Below are 24,547 nucleotides of genomic sequence, written 5' to 3'. Positions count from 1 at the left end.
TAGAAAGAAAGAGGATTAAGAATGATAAATACTGAAGGAGGATACAAAGGGATTTGTAGAGATTATAATAGTTTACAAGCAGCAGTAAATGAAAGCAAAAAAACAAAAAAAACCTAATAATGAGAGCAGAATGATTTTCAGATAGCTAAGAGGGCACCTCAAAGACAATTCTGTAATACCTCTCTCTACTGCTATGTAAAAATTCACAGATTTGCCTTCCTAATGTTAGAATTTAAAACAATTTGATCTCTCTAGAGGAAGAGTGAAGGAAAGCTTAGATCTCCCACCCAAAGTACTTCTTATTCCTATAGAATAACCGTCACAAAGGAACTAATGAAATATTTATATTGATTTGCTTGCTTATACAGTATGCTTCTCAATTAGGGCTCAGTCCTTTTGTCCTTGGGAGTATTACAGGAAGTCTAGATATTTTTCAATTTCCCCTTCCAAAATCAGAAAGAACGAGCTCTCATTCTAGAGAAGAATTTACGTAATTAATGTGTAGAGCTAGGAATTTGTACCCTTTCAATGTTACAATTCACTAGGATTAGTTGCACCAAACTCCAGAATGAGACATTTCTTTATTAGCAGTAGATCTTCATAGACAAATATGAAAATACTGTTTTGATAAAGTATAATACAACTCATGGAGATATGCAGTCTATCAAAATAAATGGGAAGAGAAACTATAAAAACCATGAATTATAAGAAGATCCAGAAAAGAAATCATAAGAAATTATGGATCCTGGATTAAGCTGCCTCAATTAAGTATGCAGCAAAAATAACACTCAGAAAATCTACATACCCTTTTTGGCTTGCTGGTCCTCACAGTTTTCAAAGGTACATAGCCCCCATGCTGACCAAGCTGATACCTCACACTCTATAGGACATGGGATGTGGCACAGTTGGGTAGTGCTGGGAGTAGGGCCTGTACACAGTTTCCAATCCACAGGTTTAGAAGCTGTAAAAGATAAGACAAAACATGAAGGGTTTTGTTTGTAAATATAAAGACAGTTTTGATGGGGGGAAAACAAAAAAAGTCAAGAAAGTGATAACCTCTATCTTTAAACTTATCCAGTTGAAATACAGCCAAAGAATTCTACTAGGCTAAATTTACACAGCATTATGGAAAGTTCAGAAATGTCTAGAAAACCTAGACAAAATGGTGTGATGCCATTTTTTTAAAATAATGTGAATTGTGGCAGTGGGCCTTCTAAGGAGACAATGAGATTCATGGATCTGGAAATTGCAACCTGTGAAGTATGCTACCTCCAGAATGTTATTTGGATTATTTCACCTTGTACATGTAACTTCTGTTAAAGTATCTCTTTATTTTGCCATCAAGCCAGATGACTGATTGATTGACTGATTCCTAAACAATTTAGGAACTGGTTGCCTAAAAGAGACTGGTCAAATTTACCAATCCTGCTCTCAACTCTTTAGCTTCTAGATTGCTGTTTGGTAGCCACACGAAGACAAGCCTTCTCTAAAGTAGTAACTGCTCTTTGAAATGACTTTCTCTTTTGTATATGTCATGCTCCAGTGCTAATATACTTGAGGTAACTTTTTAAATTTTTTTTATGTTACTGTTCACATAAATTTAGAAGAAGCCAAATAATTATATTTATATTTTTTCAACTGGTAATATTCCAGTTTTTACTGTTTTTTATTTTATATTTTCTGTTCTTATTTCACTCTAGGTATGTTAAATTATTTCAATTATTTTAAATAAATCCTTAAAAATTTTAACACCTAAAATAATAAAAGCCACTAAAGAATTATATACCTAGCAGCAATTTTTCATTCTTATGCTTTTTATAACAGCCTTCTAGTAGTCTATTTAATAATAATAATAATAATAATAATAATAATAATAATAATAATAATAATAATAATAATAATAATAATAATATATTTTAATTTGTATACCGCCCTTCTCCCGAAGGACTCAGGGCGGTTTACAGCCAAAAATATTTAATTTTTAATACTAAAATTCATAATCTGTGCATATTGGATCATCAATGCTGAAGTGTAATTGCATGCACTTTTAATATTTGTATTAATAATATGAACTCTTTAAACTGAAAGCCCAAGTGTTCCAGATACAGAGAAACCCTAACCCAGATGCAGAAAATTCTTTGATAGACCTGTAATTCTAGCCCCAAAGTCTTTTCATCTACAGAGAAATGAGCCCTACAAGATATTTGATTGGAATCTCAGGGTGAATTACGTACCTGTTATTTCAAAAGTGATAGATAGAAGAGGAGCAGCACTAGTTTTTGATGTTCTCTGGGACTGACTTTCTGAAAAAATATGGACAAAGACTCAATGAATACAAAGAAGGAGGGGATAGCCCTAGATACAAATATGCTATATTTTACCCATAGTATTTATTAGAAGTATGGCATTCTCAGTGGAACACTAGAATACACTTACTGTTTTGTGGCCAGACCTTATTTAGGCACTTTCTTCCTTCTAATAAAACATAGAGGAATCCTATTATAATTAGCTCTAATGAGAACATCCTGCTCCCTGCTGACTTATAAATTTAATTTTTGTCTTTTTATTAGTTGAATCTCTGAGGAAATAAAAGGTTCCTTTCTATAACCAATCAATGATTTCTTATATTTAAAAGAATCTTCTGGTTCACAGAATTTAAAGGCCAAACAAGCTTTGTTTTCCCTATTACAGCCCAATGAAGATATATCTTATTCTAACTTATGCAAACAAAGAGGGCTTAAACTATGGCAATTCAGTCTTCCAGGTTAAAAACAAATTCCTAGAAATGCATTTCTCCCAGTGAAGGGTTTGATTGGTTGTTATAGTAATTGTATTTGAAAATATTCTATATCATCCCATTACCTTTTATAGAAATTTTAAGCAAAATGTATAGTATTTTGACTTAAATCACTGTATTACTGTAAAAGTTAGCTAAGAAGTTAATATCTTAACTTCTAGGTATTCTTCCAAGTACATTATATGGTGAATTATATTTAGATAGATTGGATAGTGGGCTTCTAAGCAAGATTCAGATAAAAATAAAATAAATCAAGAATAGCTCTATTCCTGAAATACAGTATGTAGATTATTATTTTTTTAAAAAAGGGTGTATGCAACCTAATGCATCTAATATAATCTGAGTGTTTTAGATTATTCTAAACTGCAAACCACATGTGTTGATTAAAATTTGCAATTTAGAAATTATTTTACAGTGTTATAGGAAAAATGAAGCATAACATGATACTATATGATTAGTATCATATTATATACTTAGACCACACTTCACATTCCTAGACTTCTTCCAATATATTAAGATTGTATCCTCCATGAATTTTAGGATATCTGTTGTTATTTTTCTATGACATTTGAATGTATAAAACTTGAGGAGGCTGACTTTTTTTACAAATACAATTTCCTGCAAAACATTCTTGTATAATTCCTCACAAAATTAAATGGGGATCAGTTATGTTTCTGCAATTTGTGTGCATATCGGTGTATCTAATCCCAAGCCATCATACATCCAGGTGAATGCCTGAGTAGGACTAAAGAATAGTCTAATACATGCAAAAGCAGATAGAAAAGAAAATTTCAATTTGGGCAACCAAGCAAAATCTACCACTGCACATGGGAAGGGGAGAGAAGTTGCAGTTAGACAGTATGGCTTTCCTCCAGCCTATTTCTTGAATTCATAGCAATCAGGGATAACTGCAGGGTGTGGTTAAAAAAGTCAAGATGGTAGGCCACAGGGCTGCAATCAAAGTTTTAGCTGTATTTTATGTGTGACACATTAAACAAACAGGCAGAGTTTTGATTACGCTGGTATGGACATTATCTTAACTTTTTTGATCATGCTTTATACACGCTCCTAGTGGCAGGCAAATGAAACATGTGAACCATAAATTTTCTGATTCACAGCTAACATTATTAACTATGATGCTGCAGGTTTTCATGAATGTCAAAGATCAAAAATATACTTCAGAAATGAAATATAGTTTTAAAAGAATAATAAAAATCTACCTTAGAAGATTTAGCTTCCATGATAATGAGATGTTCATACCTTTTTTTTCCTTGAGTGTATTTAAATAAGAGAGGAGATTTTCATTTGCTTGCACACAGTACATCTCCCGAGTCTGAATCCCACCTCCACAAAGAGATGTTTGGTTTCCTCGTCGCTTATCCTGCTGGCTAAGTAAAGGGTCAATGCGACATTCTGTCCATTCTGTGGTTCTCCAGCCATATCTAAAGAACAACAATAATGAAAAAGGAGATAAAAGCACAATGAAATAGCATGAAAAATTTTTCCCAGAAAGGTGGCTCCCAATGTTACTAATCAAGTGGCTCTCTCTCTTCTGACTTCACGAAAGTCAGCTCTTACTTTTTAAAAAAAAAGATGGAAGAAGATGGAAGAAAACATAGAAAGTTACCAATGAAAGGGAAATTGTATGAAAATACTCTCATTTTGAAACAATTCCCAATTTAGTAAGCAACATAAATTATTTTTGTTTTAATTACGAGAATTGAATTTTCAATTAGCTACAACAGGTTGTAACATTATGTAAAATTAATGACACTGATTAATTAAACTTCAGATCCTATTGAAATATTTGAACGTATTTGGAAGCCATAGACTTGTGATATTATTTTGGCCTCAGATAATTTCAGTCCATATACAATAATTATGCAAAAAAACATTAATATGCAAGCTTCAGTTTAGACCTTTATATTTTAGGAATTTAATTTGGGATTCCTATAAACTGGCGACATGACAAGCAATTCTTGTTCAGTATCATTTGTATTTAAAAATTGTTAAAGTATAATTAACAAACATAAAATTAATAAAAGTGAATATTTAAACTGAATGCAGATCCTATTGAAATGACTTAAGTAACTGAGTCAAAAAAAATCCCAGTGATTTAAAATGGGAATTATGTGCAAACAGCATTATAATTTTCTGCTAATTTTCCTGATGCTCACTTATTACAGTAGGATATAATTATGAGTGATCTTCCATAAGATTACACCATTTGGTCTCGATAAAGCCTAAGAAAATATTAAAACTAGTTTTAGGCCAAATTAGATAATTGTTCACAGAATAAAATTTTATTATTATTTACACTACTACTGCAAACTTCTGCTTGGAAGGAAAAACATTCTGAATCTGTGCAAGCTAAAATCATAATTTGAAATTAAAGAATGATACCAAATATAAAATAATATCCAAGATACCTATGCTCTGAAAATGTTAAGGGTTGAATGACAAATATTTGTAAACCTCAATTTCCTTTTTGATAAGTGACCTATGTGCTAGGATTTATTTTTTTTACAGTTTGTGCATGTCTTCCATTTTTTTTGAAAGACATATGGAACCATCCCCTATTTCTCTTTGTTGAAATGTATGTTTCTCTGTGTGTAACCTATTTACAATTTTTTTCTTTGTCAGGATGATAACCAATTCTGCAGAAGGCTCCTACTGAGCGCAGCAGTGCTGATGAATGACAAGAGCGTATGAGCTTCCGATCAGCCAGTGTGCAACATTTCCAGTAAGTTAAATCTCAATCATCCTTGTGAAGAGAAAGAAATGCCACAAAATATCTACTCAAGGAATACTTTAAGGAAATACCAAGGGAACATTTCCTCAGGCCACACAAAGAAAATATTTTCTCCAAAGTATTTATTTTCTCCAAAGAGACAAAAATGATAATTTTATCCCTAAGCAAATTCTATATTATAAATATGTGGCAAATATTCTGTATTAGACATCAGAGAAGGAAACTGGAGATTATTACCTTGCAAGAGGTACTTGAATCAAAATCTAGTGCAAATTATTCTGGTATGGAAGAATAATTTGGAAGCTATAGCAGCACCATTCCCTCCTGCATCACAAAACCCTCAACACTAAAGGAGAAGTTCATGCAGAACATACTCTACCTACATATCTGTGTCAATACTATATTTTCCTGAAAAAAAGACTCTTTCTTATATACATTTTTTGAACCCTGAAATAAGTGCTTGGCCTTATTGCCATGAGCTCAAAAGTCCGATTGGGCTCATTATCAGGGGAAGTCTTATTTTGGGGAAAACGGGGTAGCACATAAATCATAGGCTTCTCCCATTATTTATTCAACTGAAATGTGGATTTAGAATTCTTACTTAACTCACTTAAGCACTCACAATGCCAGAATAACATGAACCTCAAGGTTGTATAATACTAAAGATCTTGAGATATATTGATACTTACGTGATACAAGCAGTCACTCCATCTCCTTGAGTTACACACTGCTCTGTTTCTTCTAGGTTTGGACACTCACTTTCACTGCCAATAGGAAATTGCTTGATTGTCCGTGTTCTTGTACGATATCCTTTCGATGATGTCATATCAAAACATGTTTTGGAACATGGGCTCCATTCAGACCATTCTGACACCTGGCATTCCTTTGTGATCACACAAGACTGGAATGTAATTGGCAATTTTTCTTGTTGACAAAAACTGAAAAGGAACATTGGAATGTTTAAGAAATGGATTACTTTATTAAATTCCTAATTATATTCCTTAACCAAATTTGCATTATTAGTACAATAGTTATATCTTCAGAGTAACAAAGGTTCTTCACAAAACCAATTCCCACATGCCTTTTGTTATATTCAAAACTGATTGGTTTGTTAATAATACATTTGAAGAATTATTTTACCAAATCCTCTGATCAGATGCTACAATTTGGTTTCAGCATCAGTTCAATGTCAATCACAAAAATGATAAAGGAATTTCTATATCATTGCTGTATGCTACTTTGATGAAACAAAGCACTAAAATATGTCAGAAAGCATACAATAGTTTGCTATACCTGCACAGGAAAGTAGAAATGATCTGGTGGCAGTAATATTTTAAATTTCAGAAAACAGTAAGGCGTTTTAGTAAAATTCTTAAATTTTTGAGGGAAAATATAATTATACTGGATGATGTGTCTAGTTGGCCCTCTCATCAATATAAGAGATAATATCAAAAACATATGACTAAGAATGGCTATGTGTTTGAAACAAGATTTGAAGGTTTAAATTTAAATCTATTCACATGTATGCTTGGCAAAGAAAAGACTATATATGTTACAGCATGGTTGGTTTACTTGTTTATGATGAAAATTAGAAAGAAGTAAGGTTCACAGGACCTTTGGAATGTGGGACACAACATTTTTTGGATATGACAAAGACCAACTTAATCTGTTAAACTTTGAGAAAAAATGTACACAGAAAAAAGGAAAGAGAGAAGGGAAAAATGAAGAAAGGAAAATGATGAATGAAAAGATACTACAACATAAATTAATCTCCCAATGGAATTAACAGAAAATGAACCTAAAAAAAAAAAAGACACGGAAGATGGGGAAAATAATTGTGTTATAGAATGCCACAGAACTGCAGCTAATGGGGATGGCAAAAAAGGATAATTGAAATCTTGGTCTAAGAGGTTGTAGATGAGAAAAAACGTCTATAATTGAATGTTGCAAAACAATGGGAAAGATATGATACAATGATGGGCATCTGTAAGTGGAAACTTGAATGTGCAAATAATGCTATATGGCACATGATAAAAACTAGAGCAGCTAGATGAATAAAAGTTTGTCAATAAACTGTTCACCAAAGAAGAAAAACTGAGAAATTTTAAGATATGCAAATACCAATAAAAATAGTGGAAAGTATGCATATACTGAATATATTATGTTCAATATATTGTACAATATATCGCAGGTTGTATGATGCAAATGAGTGGTTATATAATGAAGAGCTGATGAGGGCTTTAATTTATGGAAGTGGAAGGTGTATATGCCACAAAAACATAAAAGAAATATAATGGTAAAATAATGGAAGAAAGGGTCAAGCATGAACAGTTGTTGATAAATTGGATTGAAAACAAATGTGAATAACCTGCGTGTAAGAAGTAGATTGAAGTGGTTTGGTTATTATAAAGAGAATGAATGAGGATCAACTGCAAAACAATTAAATGAAAGAAGAATAAATAGGTCCAGATGAAGAGGAAATAAGTGATTGGATAGAGTTTGATAAGATCCTCAAAAATAGGTAAGTTTAAAGAACAAAAGACAATGTATATTGCAGCATATGGATGTGATAGAAGCAAGGGTGATTTATAAGGCTAGAAAGACACAAAGAGGTAAAGTGAATTGGGTTGTTGTAATTCAGATTTATTTATACTCCTTTTTCTTTTTCTTATCTCATGCTCTTTGATTTACTATTTCTCATTTCTTTTCTGTGTTCTGCATAATGTTGCATGCCCTGAAAGGAAACAACATGACAGGTATGTATGTGTGTAGTTAGAGGAAATTAAAAGGATAGATTATCACAGTGATTGAGGACAATTTGTTAAAAGTAGCAGTATTCATTGATTTAAATCATTCCGCATTAGCCAGAACTGCTGTTTTTTAAATAGATAGAAGGAATCTTACTAATAGTTAAAAGTGTTCCATATTTGTTCCAAAGTCAAGAAAGTTGTTTTTTTTTAAATCTGGTATGCTGCACCTGTCATTGTCTTTTTAAAGAATCCATTTTTCTGGACTAATACAAAAGCCACATGAATCCACGAACAAATGTGTTTCACATTAAGAAAGCATATTAAGGGAGGTAGGGAAAAAAGCTTCCATATCTTTTGCAGAAGTCCATCATTAATATGTGCATTTTCCATACATGTTTCAGATCCTAATCTAGGACACTTTTGCTTCGCAAGACAACCTTGTGAATCCAATCACTGAATAAAGCAATCCAAAGGTGCTTTATTCAAAAGGCAAGTAGACTTTGTTTTTCCTTGAAGATTTGTTGCTTCTCATCCAAGAAGCTTCTTCAATTTGGATGCAGAACTGAAAAAGCTTCTTGAATGAGAAGCAAAACATCTTCAAGGAAAAACAAAGTCCAGTTGCCTTTTGAAAAAAAAGCACCTTTGGGACAACCATGAGCTGGATGACTCAGAATCTCCATAGACAATCCAATCAATCAGTTTAGTAATAACAACTATGTATTTAAGTACCAGCATCTCAATTACTTATATAATGACAAACTCTGCAAGCATCACTTATTGATCTAAATATATATTCATAAATATATCTCTCAGCAGCTTGATGATTTTGTCTGTACTTGGATTAGAGATCCCTCAGAAGTATCAAGGTTTTAGGTCAGTCTGGGAAGTGAAAAAAACACAGAAGACAGCAATAACAAGCCTTTGGTACAGTTCGGTACAGTTACCAAAAAAATTCTATGTATGCCATCACCAGGAATTGAACTCTATATAATTGAATACAACTATAGACATAATAATCCTTTGGAACATATTTCAACTATCCCATTGTACTACATATACATAATCAATCTTTCCTTTTTGTATTCTTTACACTCTCATGCAACAATTAGACCAGGGAATCCAAGACAACTTTAACCACTCTTACTTTAACAATTTTTTTAATTTAAAAGAAAACAGATGAAGTGTTGGATATAAATGAAAATAGCCATTACAAAAGTTTAGTTTTCAATAAAGAAACAACAAGAAAATATAGGCTTTTCAAGAATATAAATAGAGGATAGAATCTCAATCAAAACAAGAAGTGATGAATCTTTGTAAATAAACCTGTAATGTCAGACAGTTATTTTTAAAAGACTACCTCACTCTATCGAAAATGCAGGATATTACTGTAAATCCCTTACCTAGAATTTTATTAGATTCAATCTGTTCTCAAATTGTCTCTGGCATTAGCATTACACAGAAAAATAGTGGCATTATTTTTGTTGCCAGGTCTGCTTTAGGGGAACATAGCAATACTTCACTGAGGTAAAGAAATATTATATAGGAGAATGCAAGGCACAGCATGAGACATAGACTACTTCATGACGTGCTGGTTGCTAAGTGCTAGTTTCATAAATTGATTTTAAACACCCTACTAATGCATAAATTAGTTTCCAGTCTGCTTTAGTGGAGCACCTAACTTCATTTTTAACATAAGAATAATATCAAACTGTATCTGTGGAGAGTGATAATTGTTCAGGAAATCTCCAGCACCATTGTCTAAGTATTGGATAATATTTTCAAGTAACATATTACAAACATACAATATAATGTACAATAAATTATCAATCTACAATATAATATATTGTAAACTGATAACTTAAACTGGTTATATAAAACAAAAGATTCCCCCTGCCTAAAGTCTGAGCTTCAACAAACTAGTTAAAATGCTTAATTTAATAAAGCAAACTCTATTTCAACATCTACATTACACCAGAACAACTAGAAACAAGAACAGTTTTTCCCCGAAGGCCATCACTCTGCTAAACAAATAATTCCTTCAACACTGTCAAACTATTTACTGAATCTGCACTACTATTAATCGTCTCATAGTTCTCATCACCAATCTCTTTCCATTTATGACTGTATGACTATAACTTGTTGCTGGCAATCCTTATGATTTATATTGATATATTGACCATCAACTGTGTTGTAAATGTTGTACCTTGATGAACGTATCTTTTCTTTTATGTACACCGAGAGCATATGCACCAAGACAAATTCCTTGTGTGTCCAATCACACTTGGCCAATAAAATTCTATTCTATTCTATTCTATTCTATTCTATTCTATTCTATTCTATTCTATTCTATTCTATTCTATTCTGTTATAAATTTAGATAACCTTGTATGGATGGTGCTGGAAAACAAATACTCATACAGAATTAAAACATAAAATATTAGCAATATGCCCATCAAAATACCCATTTCAATATAATTAGCCATTCTATTTATTTATTTATTTATTTTACTATCAAATAAAACTAAAAAATAATACATTGCAGTATAGTGAAGAAAAGGCAGATCATCAGCCATAAAAAGACAAAAAACTAGATGGGAAAACTGTTAGAAATGTTTCTCAAATTAAGCTGTTACAGTCTAATGCATGGGTGTCAAATTCACTGCGTCACGTTGCTGTGCATGACATTTCACAACATTTTTCCCATTCATGGAGCTGGGGTGGGCGTGGCCTGCACATGATTCATCTGGCCCATGGGCTGCCAGTTTGATAGCCTTGGTCTAATGCAATGAGAGAATCTCACATCTCATGATAAAAATAGAATCATGCAGTTGTGACATAAGTTCCATCACTGATGTCATCATGATGCTGTTTTCCCCACTTGCTCTTTTCCAAAATTTGCATATGCCTCTGGTTCAGTGCTTTGGGTGATGATGGATATAGGCTATCCCCTTTTCAGGTAACAAATCTCAGCTTTTAAATATCCCATGCACAACTAAACTATTTCCTTCCAAATGATCACTTTTTAAATGGTCGGCCTGACACGCATTTCCATTTAGTTTTGCTATCAGCATTAATATCTGGTGATAAAGCAAATTAGAATGCCCTCATCTGTTGCCTGCAGCTTTGCTGGCTGGACTCTCAGCGCATTCTGTTGGAAGAAACCTGTAGTAAGGCAGGCTCCACCTCATTCTGATGAAAAGTATATAACTACATAAAAAGAGCTTTATGTATCTTGTTAACTCAATTTCTTCTAAATAGCTATTGTTGTTTATAAGAATTTCTGGGTAGGGTTCATAGAAAGGCACACTTGGAGTAGCGACAGCAACTTGAGTAACATAAATATTAGATTTCAAACAGATCTTTCCTCTATCTAGTGCTCCCTTGCCATCTCTCACCCAGCTCCCTCCCAATAGCTGTTAACTGCCTATTTATTTTTGAGTTTATTGTTATTATTTTACTTTGGCAGTTCCATACTATTTCTCTCTTTTATTCCTTTTTTGCTAAAAGTGTTATTTTTTTCTACTTGATTTCCCTTTTGATTACAGATTGATTCTTCCATTGTTCTAGAGTGAATAACGTAACTAAATTCAGTAGGGGAATGCTGCCAAAATAATCTCTGGGTAGACGTAGAAAAACAACAATTGAATGCTGAGTTGTTCTTTCCACTTCAAGCTGAAAGGAAAGAAAAAGACACTCCTACATGCAAAGAACAAAATAGTTCCTGGTTTAATATATATGAGAATCACATTTATCAGAAATGGTACATTTAATTAGTTATACTGTATTATCTTTACATAAAGCAGGGATTGATTTTGTATTCCAAAAGCTGAGGGATTCAGATTATGGTAAAATATGGAAATTCGAGAGTTTCATTATTTATTTATTTAGGATCCAATCTCAGGCGGTCACCAGAATCAGAGATTTAGTCTTCCAAGCTTTTGGACTCATGCTGGAGTCCCTCCTCAGGAAACTTCTCTCTATGTGTACACTGGACTATTCTATGCATAGTATTTATGAGGCTGTGTGTGGCTTTTTAGTTGTTAATTGAAGTGTTGATGACCAGCTATTAAGGCATTTGCTATGGTTTCCTTGTACTGCTATGCCCTTGACTCCTATGTACCTGGTAAGCTGGTGGTAAATCAATAGTCCTGCTGACAGACAAGGAGCCTATTTCCCAGGTTTCAATCGTTTCCCTGGCTATTTTTTGTCCCTGCTCGGCCAACAATCCAGTTAGAGTCCAAAAGGTTGGAAGACTAAATCTCTAGTCCCGGTGACTGACTCAGATTGGATCTTGCAACATTATCTTGGGTTGCATATATTTGCCTTCATTTGTACATCTATTTAGCTTTCTGAATTATTTATACTTTTCTAAAATACTTTTTGTATTATTTTTATCTCTCTAACAGTACTTTTTATTACTATTTTTAAAATACTTCTTTAAAAAAATCTTAAGTAGAGTTCACATAGAATTCATCACAACTGAATACATATTGTACAGACTTAATATTTGGGGAAAACAACCTACTAACTTTAGATATAAATTCCACTCTGACCATACAAAGATCAAAGAGCAGAGATAAATTTCCCAAGCCAAGTATTTTTCAAAGACTGGCCAAAGAAAGGCAGGAGCTAAAAAAAAAATGTGAATTTATTGAAGTGGCTAAAAATCACACGTATCTCACGAATTCCTGATTTCACATCTTTTATCTACCACAAATCTGACTGTAATCCAATGACAGTGCTATTAAATGACTTAATTACTCAGTATTTAATCTTAGTATGCTTCTGCATAGCCACTTCTTTCGCCCTACTAGCCCCCAAAGCATTTCTACACATTTTAATTTACATCATACTGCAAGTATCTCCCAGTTGCCATTGCTCAATGACCAAGAGGTCTATCACTGAACTAGCGCCACCTCCAGGTGATCACTGAAAGAACATCCAAACAGCATCATGTTCTGCTCCCATCCTTCTACTACCTCGCTGTAATTATTTTCCCAGCTGGAGAGAAGAGAAAAACTGCTCAAGAGCATAGTGGAAAAGTCACTGTGTTATATTGACTTCATCAAAGAAGAGGGGGATCAATGAATTGGGAGGTGAGATAGAACAAGAGTTCTTATCAATAGAAAACTGTCTACCTTGCAGCTCCATCTTTATAGTTTCTTGTTTTGTAGCAGCTGAGCCACAACTTTAGCAGAAGAGCTCCCAAATAGCTCCATTATCAGGAGCACACAAGGGCACATATAAAGAGGCCCTTGGTCCCAAGACACATATATTTAAAACATGAGGATAATAAAAATGTTGCAGCAGAAGATGTGTACATTCTCAGCGACTATATAAATCTTCAGAAGGTACATGAACATGTATGAGAGATTATGGGGATAATAATTAGGAACCCTGTCTTGCATCCAAACAATCTTATTGCATGCATTTTTGCAGATATTTTGCTGTGCTAATATAAGACACAATATAGTTACCAGGCTCTTTCTTCAGATCCAACTTTCAAAATGGGAACAAAAATAACAGGTTTTTTTCTTCACACTGTAATTTCTATGATATAAACTTTGAGTGGGGATAAGCTATGTCTTGATTGGGTTAATATAGTTCTTAAACCAGGGCTTATCAAATGCATAAAACATACTAAGTCAAAAAGAATTACTTTAAGCTGTTAATATAATTTCTTTGACACTTAGTCCTGACAACGTTGCTTCATCTTCAGAAATGGATGAATCAAACTGCTTGTTGCAATGATTAGCTATTAGTTCACCTTCACCAGTATTATCTATTCTAACTGGCAGAAGCTCTCTAGAGTCCCCTGACTGTTTCCTGAGATCGATTATCTTGTCTACAAGAGATGAAAGTTATGATCATATTCATGAGCAGATTACAGTCATGTTCCAACCCTATTCTCATTTTGCACTGACCCATTTAAATCAATGAAGCTTAAGCCATAAAATATGTCAGACAAGGGGAACCCTCATATTTGCTGAAATGAAATTTCCAGCAACTCCAGGATTGTTGGAGAAGTTCAGGTGTGGAATGGTGAGATTTGTAGCACCTGAAGGATAATGGAAAAGAGTTGTAATGGGATGTGGAAAGGACAATGGAAGACCTGGCAAAGAGCTGCTACCTTGAGAACAATCTGACAAGAGACAGCATAGCCACCAATTGCTAAGTGAACAAAGCAGAAAATTCAAATTATTAGGCTGCAAAACTGATGGAAGGAGAAATGCAAGACTTGCAAGATTCTGTTAATATACTAAAACACTAAAGTAGAATTAGATTACCTTATATATGATTTACCTACATCTACATACATATGACTGCATCTCCAACGATCCATCTATTACGCTGAAGTTCGCAGATGACACAACAGTGATCGGTCTCATTCGAGACAATGACGAATCCGCATATAGACGAGAGGTCGAACGACTAGCCTTGTGGTGCAACCAAAACAATCTGGAACTGAACACACTCAAAACCGTAGAAATGGTGGTAGACTTTAGGAGAAACCCTTACATACTTCCACCTCTCACAATACTAGACAACACAGTATCAACAGTAGAAACCTTTAAATTTCTAGGTTCTATCATATCGCAAGATCTAAAATGGACAGCTAACATCAAAAACATCATCAAAAAAGGACAACAAAGAATGTTCTGCTGGAGCTGCTAATTCAGTTCCACAGAGGAATTATTGAGTCTGTCATTTGCACCTTTATAACTGTCTGGTTCGGTTCTGCAACCCAACAAGAAAGACACAGACTTCAGAGGATAATTAGAACTGCAGAAAAAATAATTGCTACCAACCTGCCTTCCATTGAGGACCTGTATACTACACGAATCAAGAAGAGGGCCGTGAAAATATTTACAGATCCCTCACATCCAGGACATAAACTGTTTCAACTCCTACCCTCAAAAAGACTCTATAGAGCACTGCACAACAAACTAGTTAAAATGCTTAATTTAATAAAGCAAACTCTATTTCAACATCTACATTACATCAGAACAACTAGACACAAGAACAGTTTTTTCCCGAAGGCCATCACTCTGCTAAACAAATAATTCCCTCAACACTGTCAAACTATTTACTAAATCTGCACTACTATTAATCTTCTCATAGTTCCCATCACCAATCTCTTTCCACTTATGACTGTATGACTGTAACTTTGTTGCTGGCAATCCTTATGATTTATATTGATATATTGACCATCAATTGTGTTGTAAATGTTGTACCTTGATGAACGTATCTTTTCTTTTATGTACACTGAGAGCATATGCACCAAGACAAATTCCTTGTGTGTCCAATCACACTTGGCCAATAAAAATTCTATTCTATTCTATTCTATTCTATTCTATTCTATTCTATTCTATTCTATTCTATTCTATTCTATTCTATATATCTACAAAATTAATCAGGGCACAGGCTGATAGAATTTTGTCAAGAGAATACGATGGTCATAGCAAACACTCTTTTCCAACAACCTAAGACACAACTCTACACATGGACATCACCAGATGGTCAACACAGAAATCAGACTGACTATGTGCTCTGCAGCCAAAGATGGAGAAGTTCTATACAATCAGTAAAAACAAGACCAAGAGCGGACTGTGGCTCAGATCATGAGCTTCTCCTTGCAAAATTTAGGCTTAAATTGAAGAAAGTAGGGAAAAGGACTAGGCCACTCAGGTATGAACTAAATCATATCCCTGATTAATATACAGTAGAGGTGACAAATAGATTTAAGGAATTAGATCTGAAAGACAGAGTACCTGAAGAACTATGAATGGAGGTTCGCAACTTTGTACAAGAGGTAGCAACTAAAACCATCCCAAAGAAAAAGAAAGGCAAGAAAGCAAAATGGCTGTCTGAAGAAGCTTTGCAAATAGCTGAGGAAAGAAGGGAAGTGAAAGGCAAAGGAGAAAGAGAAAGATACACCCAGTTGAATGCAGAATTCCAGAGAATAGTTAGAAAAGAATGCCCTCTTAAATGAGCAGTGCAAAGAAATAGAAGAAAACAATAGAATAGCAAGGACCAGAGATCTCTTCAAGAAAATTGGAGATATGAAGGGAACGTTTCATGCAAAGATGGGCATGATAAAGGACCAAAATGGCAGGGATCTAACAGAGGCAGAAGAGATTAAGAAGAGGTGCAAAATTACACAGAAGAACTATAAAAGAATGAGCTTAACATTCCTGATAACCCCGATGGGATGGTCACTGACCTCGAGCCAGACATCTTAGAATGTGAAGTCAATTGGGCCTTGGGAAATCTGAGCAACAATAAAGCTAGTGGAGGTGACAGTATTCCAGCTGAGCTATTCAAAATCTTAAAGATGATGCAGTAAAAGTGCTACGCTCAATTTGTCAGCAAATTTGGAAAACTCAACAGTGGCCACAGGATTGAAAAAGGTCAGTGTACATTCCAATTCCAAATAAAGGCAATGCCAAATAATGTTCAAACTATTGCACCATTTCACATGCTAGTAACGTGATGCTTAAAATCCTACAAGCCAGGCTCCAAACAGTATGTAGATCGAGAACTACCAGAAGTACAGGCAGGATTTCGAAGAGGCAGAGGAACTAGAGATCAAATTGCCAACCTATGCTGTATAATACCCTGTGGCTCCCGAGGACGTGGACAGGTTGTTGGGGAGGCTTCACGGCACGACATGTTTACTGGACCCGTGTCCTTCCTGGCTGGTACTGGCCACTCAGGCGGTGACACGAGGCTGGCTCCAGAGGATTATCAACGCTTCTTTGTTGGACGGGGTTTTCCCTGCCGCCTTGAAAGAGGCGGTGGTGAGACCCCTCCTTAAGAAGCCCTCTTTGGACCCAGCTATTTTGGGTAATTATCGTCCAGCCTCCAACCTTCGCTTTGTTGCGAAGGTTGTAGAGAGTGCCGTGGCGCGACAGCTGCCCCAACACCTGGATGAAGATGTCTATCTAGACCCGTTCCAGTCCGGCTTCCGACCCGGATACAGCACGGAGACAGCTTTGGTCGCATTGGTGGATGATCTCTGGAGGGCCAGGGACAGGGGATATTCCTCTGCCCTGGTCCTATTAGACCTCTCAGCGGCGTTCGATACCATCGATCATGGTATCCTGCTGCGCCGGTTGGAGGGATTGGGAGTGGGAGGCACCGTATATCGGTGGTTCTCCTCCTATCTCTCTGACCGGTCGCAGACGGTGTTGACAGGGGGGCAGAGGTCGACCGCGAGGGGCCTCACTTGTGGGGTCCCACAGGGGTCGATTCTCTCGCCTGCTGTTCAACATCTACATGAAGCCGGTGGGTGAGATCATCAGTGGTTTCGGGGTGAGATACCAGCAGTACGCTGACGACACCCAGCTGTACTTTTCCACCCCGGACCACCCCAATGAAGTTGTCGAAGTGCTGTCCCGGTGTTTGGAAGCTGTACGGGTCTGGATGGGGAGAAACAGGCTCAAGCTTAATCCCTCCAAGACGGAGTGGCTGTGGATGCCGGCACCCCGATTCAGTCAGCTGCAGCCGCGGCTGGCTGTTGGAGGCGAGTTACTGGCCCCAAAGGATAGGGTGCGCAACTTGGGTGTCCTCCTGGATGATCGGCTGTCGTTTGAAGACCATTTGACGGCCGTCTCCAGGAGGGCCTTCCACCAGGTTCGCCTGGTTCGGCAGTTGCGCCCCTTCCTTGATCGGGATGCCTTGTGCACAGTCACTCATGCGCTCGTTACCTCTCGCTTGGATTACTGTAATGCTCTCTACAAATCTCTCTACATATTATTGCCTTATACACTGTAAGACGCCCTGAGTCTTCGGAGAAGGGCGGGATATAAATGTAAATAAAAAAAAAAAAAAGGGGCTCCCCTTGAAGTGCGCTCGGAGGCTTCAGTTAGTCCAGAATGCAGCTGCGCGGGTTATAGAGGGAGCTACGCGTAGCTCCCATGTAACACCGCTCCTGCGCAGACTGCACTGGCTGCCTGTGGCCTTCCGGGTGCACTTTAAGGTGTTGGTTATGACCTTTAAATCGCTCCATGGCTTAGGACCTGGGTACTTACGGGACCGCCTGCTGTTGCCACACGCCTCCCACCGACCCGTACGCTCCCATAGAGAGGGACTTCTCAGGGTGCCGTCCGCCAAACAATGTCGGCTGGCGGCCCCCAGGGGAAGGGCCTTCTCTGTGGGGGCTCCCTCACTCTGGAACGAGCTTCCCCCGGGTTTACGCCAAATACCCGACCTTCGGACATTTCGTCGCGAACTCAAGACTCATCTTTTTATCCGCGCGGGGCTGGCTTAAATCGGGATTTTAATGTTTAAATTTATTTATTTTAAACGGGGTTTTTAGTATGGGAAATTTTAATCATTGGGCTAATTTAAAATAAGTTTTTTAAATCGTATTTTAAACTTATATATTGTATTGTCGGTTTTATTATGCCTGTACACCGCCCTGAGTCCTTCGGGAGAAGGGCGGTATAAAAATCAAATAAAATAAATAAATAAATAAATAAATAATGGAGAAAGTTAGGGAGTTCCAGAAAAACATCTACTTCTGCTTCATTGACTATGCTAAAGCCTTTGATTGTGTGGATCACAACAAATTGTGGCAAGTTCTTAAAGAATTGGGAGTACCAGACCATCTTATTTTTCTCTTGAGAAACCTATATGCGGGTCAAGAAGCAACAGTGAGAACTGGACACAGAACCACTGATTGGTTCAAAATTGGGAAAGGAGTCCGGCAGGTTGTATACTGTCACCTTCCCTATTTAATTTATATGCAGAACACATCATGAGAAAGGCGGGGCTAGATGAATCAAAAGTTGGAATTAAGATTGCCAGGAGAAATATCAATAACCTCAGATATGCAGATGATACCACTCTAATGGCAGAAAGCGAAGAAGAACTAAAAAGCCTCTTGATGCAGGTGAAGGAGGAGAATGCAAAAGTTGGCTTGACACTCAACATTAAGAAAACTAAGAACATGACATCTGGCCCTCTCAATTCCTGACAAATAGATGGGGAAGAAATGGAGATAGTGACAGATTTTATTTTCCTGGGCTCCAAAATCACCACAGATGGGGACTGCAACCAAGAAATTAAAAGACACTTGTTCCTGGGGAGGAAAGCTATGGCAAATCTAGACAGCGTACTAAAAAGCAGAGACATCACCCTGCCAACAAAAGTGGGTATAGTCAAGGCTATGGTTTTCCCAGTTGCGATGTATGGCTGTGAAAGGTGGAGCATAAGAAAGGCTGAGAAAGAATTGAGGCCTTTGAACTCTGGTTCTGGAGAAGACTCCTGCAAGTCCCTGGGACTGCAAGGTGAACAAACAAGTCAGTTCTAGAGGAGATCAACCCCGATTGCTTTTTAGAAGGCCAGATCCTGAAGATGAAATTGAAATACTTTGGCCACCTAATGAGAAGGAAGGACTCACTTGAGAAGAGCCTAATTCTGGGTAAGATTGAGGGCAAAAGAAGAAGAGGACGACAGAACGAGGTGGCTGGATGGAGTCACTGAAGCAGTAGGCGTGAGCTTAAATGGAGTCCAGAGGATGGTAGAGGATAGGAAGGCCTGGAGGAATGTTGTCCATGGGGTCGCGATGGGTCAGACACAACTTTGCAACTAACAACAACAACCTAATAAGGGTGACGATGTTTCCTGAAGCTGAATAAAAATCCTTGTGCCTACATGAACAAGCACATGGTTTCCATGGCCCAATTGCTACTGCAATCCTCTGGGATCTTTTTAGCTTAATCTACCATACTAGGCTTTTCTAATGGTTTCTCCCCAAAGTACTAGCCAGGCCTGACTCTACTTAGCTTCCAAACTAGGCAATGTCAATAAAAACAGTCCACGGCATCAGTTGCATGATACCTTGACCAATTCTTAACAATCAAAAGCTGGGAATGGATAGCGAACAGCCCACTTACAGGTAGTCTTTGACTTATGATCATTTATTTAACAGCGATTTGTAATTACAATAGCCTCAGAAAAGGTGCATAAATGAAGCTTATGAAGATCTAAGTTTCCTTTCAGCACTCCATCAGAAGAGTTTCCTTCCATGCACAGAGGAGAATTCAAATTCTTCTGCAAGGTGCCGGAACGATGCTTAGGTCTTCATGATTTAAGCTTTATTTCTGCATCCTGTAGAATGATGTCAGCTCTCCTCCATGCTCTGGTAGAATGCCAAAATGCTTAGAACTTCATGATTTAAATTTCATTTCTGCACCCTTCCAAAGGAGTTCCCTTCTGTGCATGGAGGAGAAATGATATCCTTCCATGCAGCAGCAAAGCTTAGACACATGATGCAAGATTTTTTTTGCCCCTCAACAAAGACATTTCTTTCCATGCATGAACGGATGTGAAACTCTTTCTGCAGGATGTGGAAATGTATCTTAAGTTGATACTCTCCATTCCACCATGTCTGGGAAGCCTCCAAAGAATGGTGCCCACTTGCAGAATGGTACAAGGTGATCTCTATAAGAAGGCCATGTCTTGCATTGGCTGTGTGTGAAAGATAAGTGAAGCAATTTATACGCTCTGATGCTTCAGGTGCAGTGGGTATTATGGGTGCTGGTGCACCCTGTAACCCAGCCAGGGTTCCCTGAGTCTGGTGGGCCAATGAGATACTGAAGCTCCAGGGACTCCACCTCCCACGCCGCTTAATGACCACATGATCACTCAACAACTGCAACTGAGAGAGACAGGATTTCAATTATTGAGTGAAGCAGTCATGTGGGCATCTCATTTAATAACCAGTGCACTTAACGCCCAACATTATGGTCCCAATTGTGGTCATAAGTTGAGGACTATCTTTATATTAAATCAGACCCTCAGTTTATCTAAATAAGAGCAGCAATAAAAACACATCAGGAAAGAGAGAGAAAGAGAGAGAGAGAATAAGTTCAGCTACTGGAATTCCCCTACACTATACTCAGGTTACAGAAGTCTGATTTGAGCCCTATAAAGTATTTGTATTTCCTTAATGACAACTCTCATAACAGATCACAATGCATTATTTATTTTCACTGTTTCCTATCTTTCTTACTATAAAGGTTTTTTATAATCATAGATTATATATCGTATAGTTATTTCATGCTTATGCTTATATATACTGTTGTGACAAATAAAATAATAAAATAAATAAATAAACTTAGTAAGAGGAAAAACTATGTTACGCATTTACAACAAAAGGAATAATTTAATTACCACTTTTAAAATGCTTTGCAGTGATACTCAATGGAAATTAAATTAATCCAAAGAAATATTAAGTAGAGAAAATTAATACAGAGCAAGGATGCTCTGTTAATATGCTAACGAAAGCTGAGTTACATATTGGGAAGAATAGGATTAAAATATGAAGGTATAATTCTCAATATTCTAATTACAAATTCAGCTGTAGGTTACTATTAGTGACAGTTCAAGGTTGATGAATAAACTTTACAGGGAAACAGAAAAAAGTCCTCAAATAAAATTCTTGGTGCCTTCATATGAACAACTTGACACATAAAAATATTTCTCAGGTAATTGGTTCCTCATTTCACAGAAACACAGTATTTTAATTGGTAATTGAATTTAGCTGAAATACCCACTTAAAAAGAATTTGTAATTTCTTTTATAAACTTAGGTCAGCAAACAAAACCAAATCCCATTAATAGTTAGTAAAAAAGTTAGAAGCATGCTCATTCAATTCTTAAAGAATATGTCCTATATCTGCAATAAATACATAAGAAAGGCCTGGTTTTTTTTAGTTGTCACTTGGTTTATAAAGGGTGTTAATAGCTCCTTTTTCTTCCCATTCTGTTCAGAGAATCATATATCTCAACTCATAGAGACACTGTCCCAGTGCCTAAAGATTATTAACCTGCCCCTACTGTTTAACATCTGCATGAAGCTATTGGATTAAATCATTTATGAACATGCAATCAAGTATGATCAAAATGCTGCTGATACCCAGGTGTATATTTCAACCTGAGGTGAGTCAAGGACTTGCCCCATGCTGTTGGAGTTCAGTTGGAGAGAAACAGATTTCAACTCAATCCTGCCAAATGTTCTGGATTCTCCCAGTACTTTCCATTTTAAGCTCTGAATAGTACAGCACTCCCCAAGATAGAAGTGGTGCATAATATAGGAATTGTCCTGGATTTACAGCTCCTGCTGCCACAGTAGTTGGCAGCTGTGGCAAATGTGCAGTTGCCCAGATTTGTCTGTTGTGTTAATTGTTCTCTTTACTTTGCTGCAATAGGAATAGGAATCCCTCTTCACAATGATTCATGCTTTAATCAGTTCACATATGGACTATTGCAATGTGCTGTACAGTTACATGGGCTATCTCAAAAGACCACTCAGATGTTGCATCTGAGCCATACCTAAGTATACCCATGTAAAACATCTGCTGTATGATTGCATTAATTACCACCAAGATTTCAATGGGTGTATAATGGATGCTAGCTGTGACTTTTAAAGGCCTTCATGGCATACCGCCTTGCTATCTGATGGATTGCCTTTCTCCTATGATTTCTGCCAATCTGGCATTGTCTAGGAGTGTTTTCTGATGGGACTCAGGTGGCATGGCTTCTCTTTCATGGTTCCTGCCCCCTGGAAGTTTCCCTAATTTACTATCCCTTAAATATTGTAGGCCTTAAAGACCTGGATTTTCTCCAGGCACTAGGTAGAAAAGGATGTCCCACTATCAGTAATTTTACTGAATAGTTTGGCATTTTATTTCTGGTTATAGTTTGTTTTTATCAGTGTTCTCCAGAAAGTTGGGACAGCCTAAATGTTTGCTGTGTAAATATTCAGATAATACCACATTTAGTAGAAGCAGCATTAGATGATCTCAGCAATTCTAATTTTTAATTTGAGTAAGTAACAAGGATGAACATAGATGAACTAAGATGAGGATAAAAAAAGCAATTAAAAAACAATAAAAAAGGATTACCTTAAAGCAACCGTCTTTCCATTCCTGTGTGTGCACATCACCTGTCGGGTCTGATATCCAATTTGTATGTCCCAATATTTATTCTCCTGTCTGTTCTGCCTGTTATGATTCCTTTTCTTCTTAATTAATTCCCGGGTTTCTGGATCCCGAATGTTTTTCTCCTTTTCTTTCTCCTTTTCTTTGTTCTTCCCACGTTTCCTTGCCTGTCTGACATGCCGCAAGTGAGGCATTGAACAGGTACTCCAGGACCCCACACTCAGACTATACAAGTTTTCTTCAGTGGCACAGAGGGCTGAGCTACAAGCCTGAAACTCTGTCAGATTGGGGCAGGCGGAACCCCCATAACGAGGGGGAGCTACAATATGGCGAAAACGATAGGAGAGCCCTTTGCCGCAGCTCTTAGAACACTCTGTCCAGGGTGAGAAATCAGATACAATGCAGTCCTGCTGGCAAGGGATGAGGCATCCCTGTTCTAGCTGAGGCTTTGGCTCAAAGTATTCACATATGGCGTCCTCAACTATCACACCATTTGATTTTTGGACACAAATAATATCTCTCCTCTGAATTCCTTCTTCCCCGTTCACACATACTGTTGTTTTTTCAATGCTTTTCGAAAGAATGGGCTGACATTGGTTCCAGCTGCCCAGCTGCCAGTCATACAGTTCCTTGTGCCAGTCACAAACTCTGAAGCAATTCTGTTGGTTGTCAGGTCTCTCTGCCTGCTTGCAATTTGTGAAGAGGGTAGTCCATCCTTCCACATGAGCACACCATATAGCTCGAGTCTGGGTACCTCCTGGGCCACACTCATCTCCCATACACCTGCCCCATGGACCTAGTAAAAATGGAAGAAAAAAGGGAGACTGACAACTTATACCCAATAACTGAGACCTAGAAAAATCAAGCTCAGTTAAAAGATTCTGCATGTTACTTAAAGTTACTTGTATCTCATGTTGCACAATGAAAAAAATATTATATGAATATAGTTCGCTCCAGCTGTTTTTTTTTCCTACTCTTTCTATATATTAAGAAAATGCTTAGCTGTTTTTTTTCCCTTTAGAGTTGAAAGAATGATGTATTTTAGGAATCAACCTTCTCTATTGATGGGAATCAATAATCACTTTGTATATGATCAAATAAATATAAATGATTTTACACATATAAATGATATTACACAAATAAAAGACTCACACTCAGCCAACGTTTTATCGTGTATTGTATGATGTCACCTAAATTTTGTTGAGTTCTTATGCAAGAACATAGATATTTTATAAGTTTCAAAAATTACATGAGATTTTTAGCTATTACTGTTGTTGTTGTTGTTGTTGTTGTTATTAT

The 24,547-nt window shown here is 36.7% G+C and overlaps 1 protein-coding gene across 3 annotated transcripts in view; it reads right to left on the bottom strand.

The window, feature by feature from the left end:
- Positions 1–24,547, bottom strand: part of THSD7A (thrombospondin type 1 domain containing 7A) — a 302,477-nt gene that overhangs the window by 125,502 nt on the left and 152,428 nt on the right. For all 3 annotated transcript variants that reach the window (XM_058181258.1, XM_058181256.1, XM_058181257.1), the window contains 5 exons: positions 23,213–24,044; positions 6,239–6,487; positions 4,058–4,239; positions 2,235–2,303; positions 806–961 (listed from right to left, as the gene is read on the bottom strand). In XM_058181258.1, the coding sequence (XP_058037241.1) occupies positions 806–961; positions 2,235–2,303; positions 4,058–4,239; positions 6,239–6,487; positions 23,213–24,044 (1,488 nt within the window). The remainder of the gene's footprint in view (positions 1–805; positions 962–2,234; positions 2,304–4,057; positions 4,240–6,238; positions 6,488–23,212; positions 24,045–24,547) is intronic.

Source organism: Ahaetulla prasina, chromosome 4 (genome assembly GCF_028640845.1).
Source record: "Ahaetulla prasina isolate Xishuangbanna chromosome 4, ASM2864084v1, whole genome shotgun sequence".
Lineage (NCBI taxonomy): Eukaryota > Metazoa > Chordata > Lepidosauria > Squamata > Colubridae > Ahaetulla > Ahaetulla prasina.
This window is presented reverse-complemented; position numbering and strand designations above follow the sequence as displayed.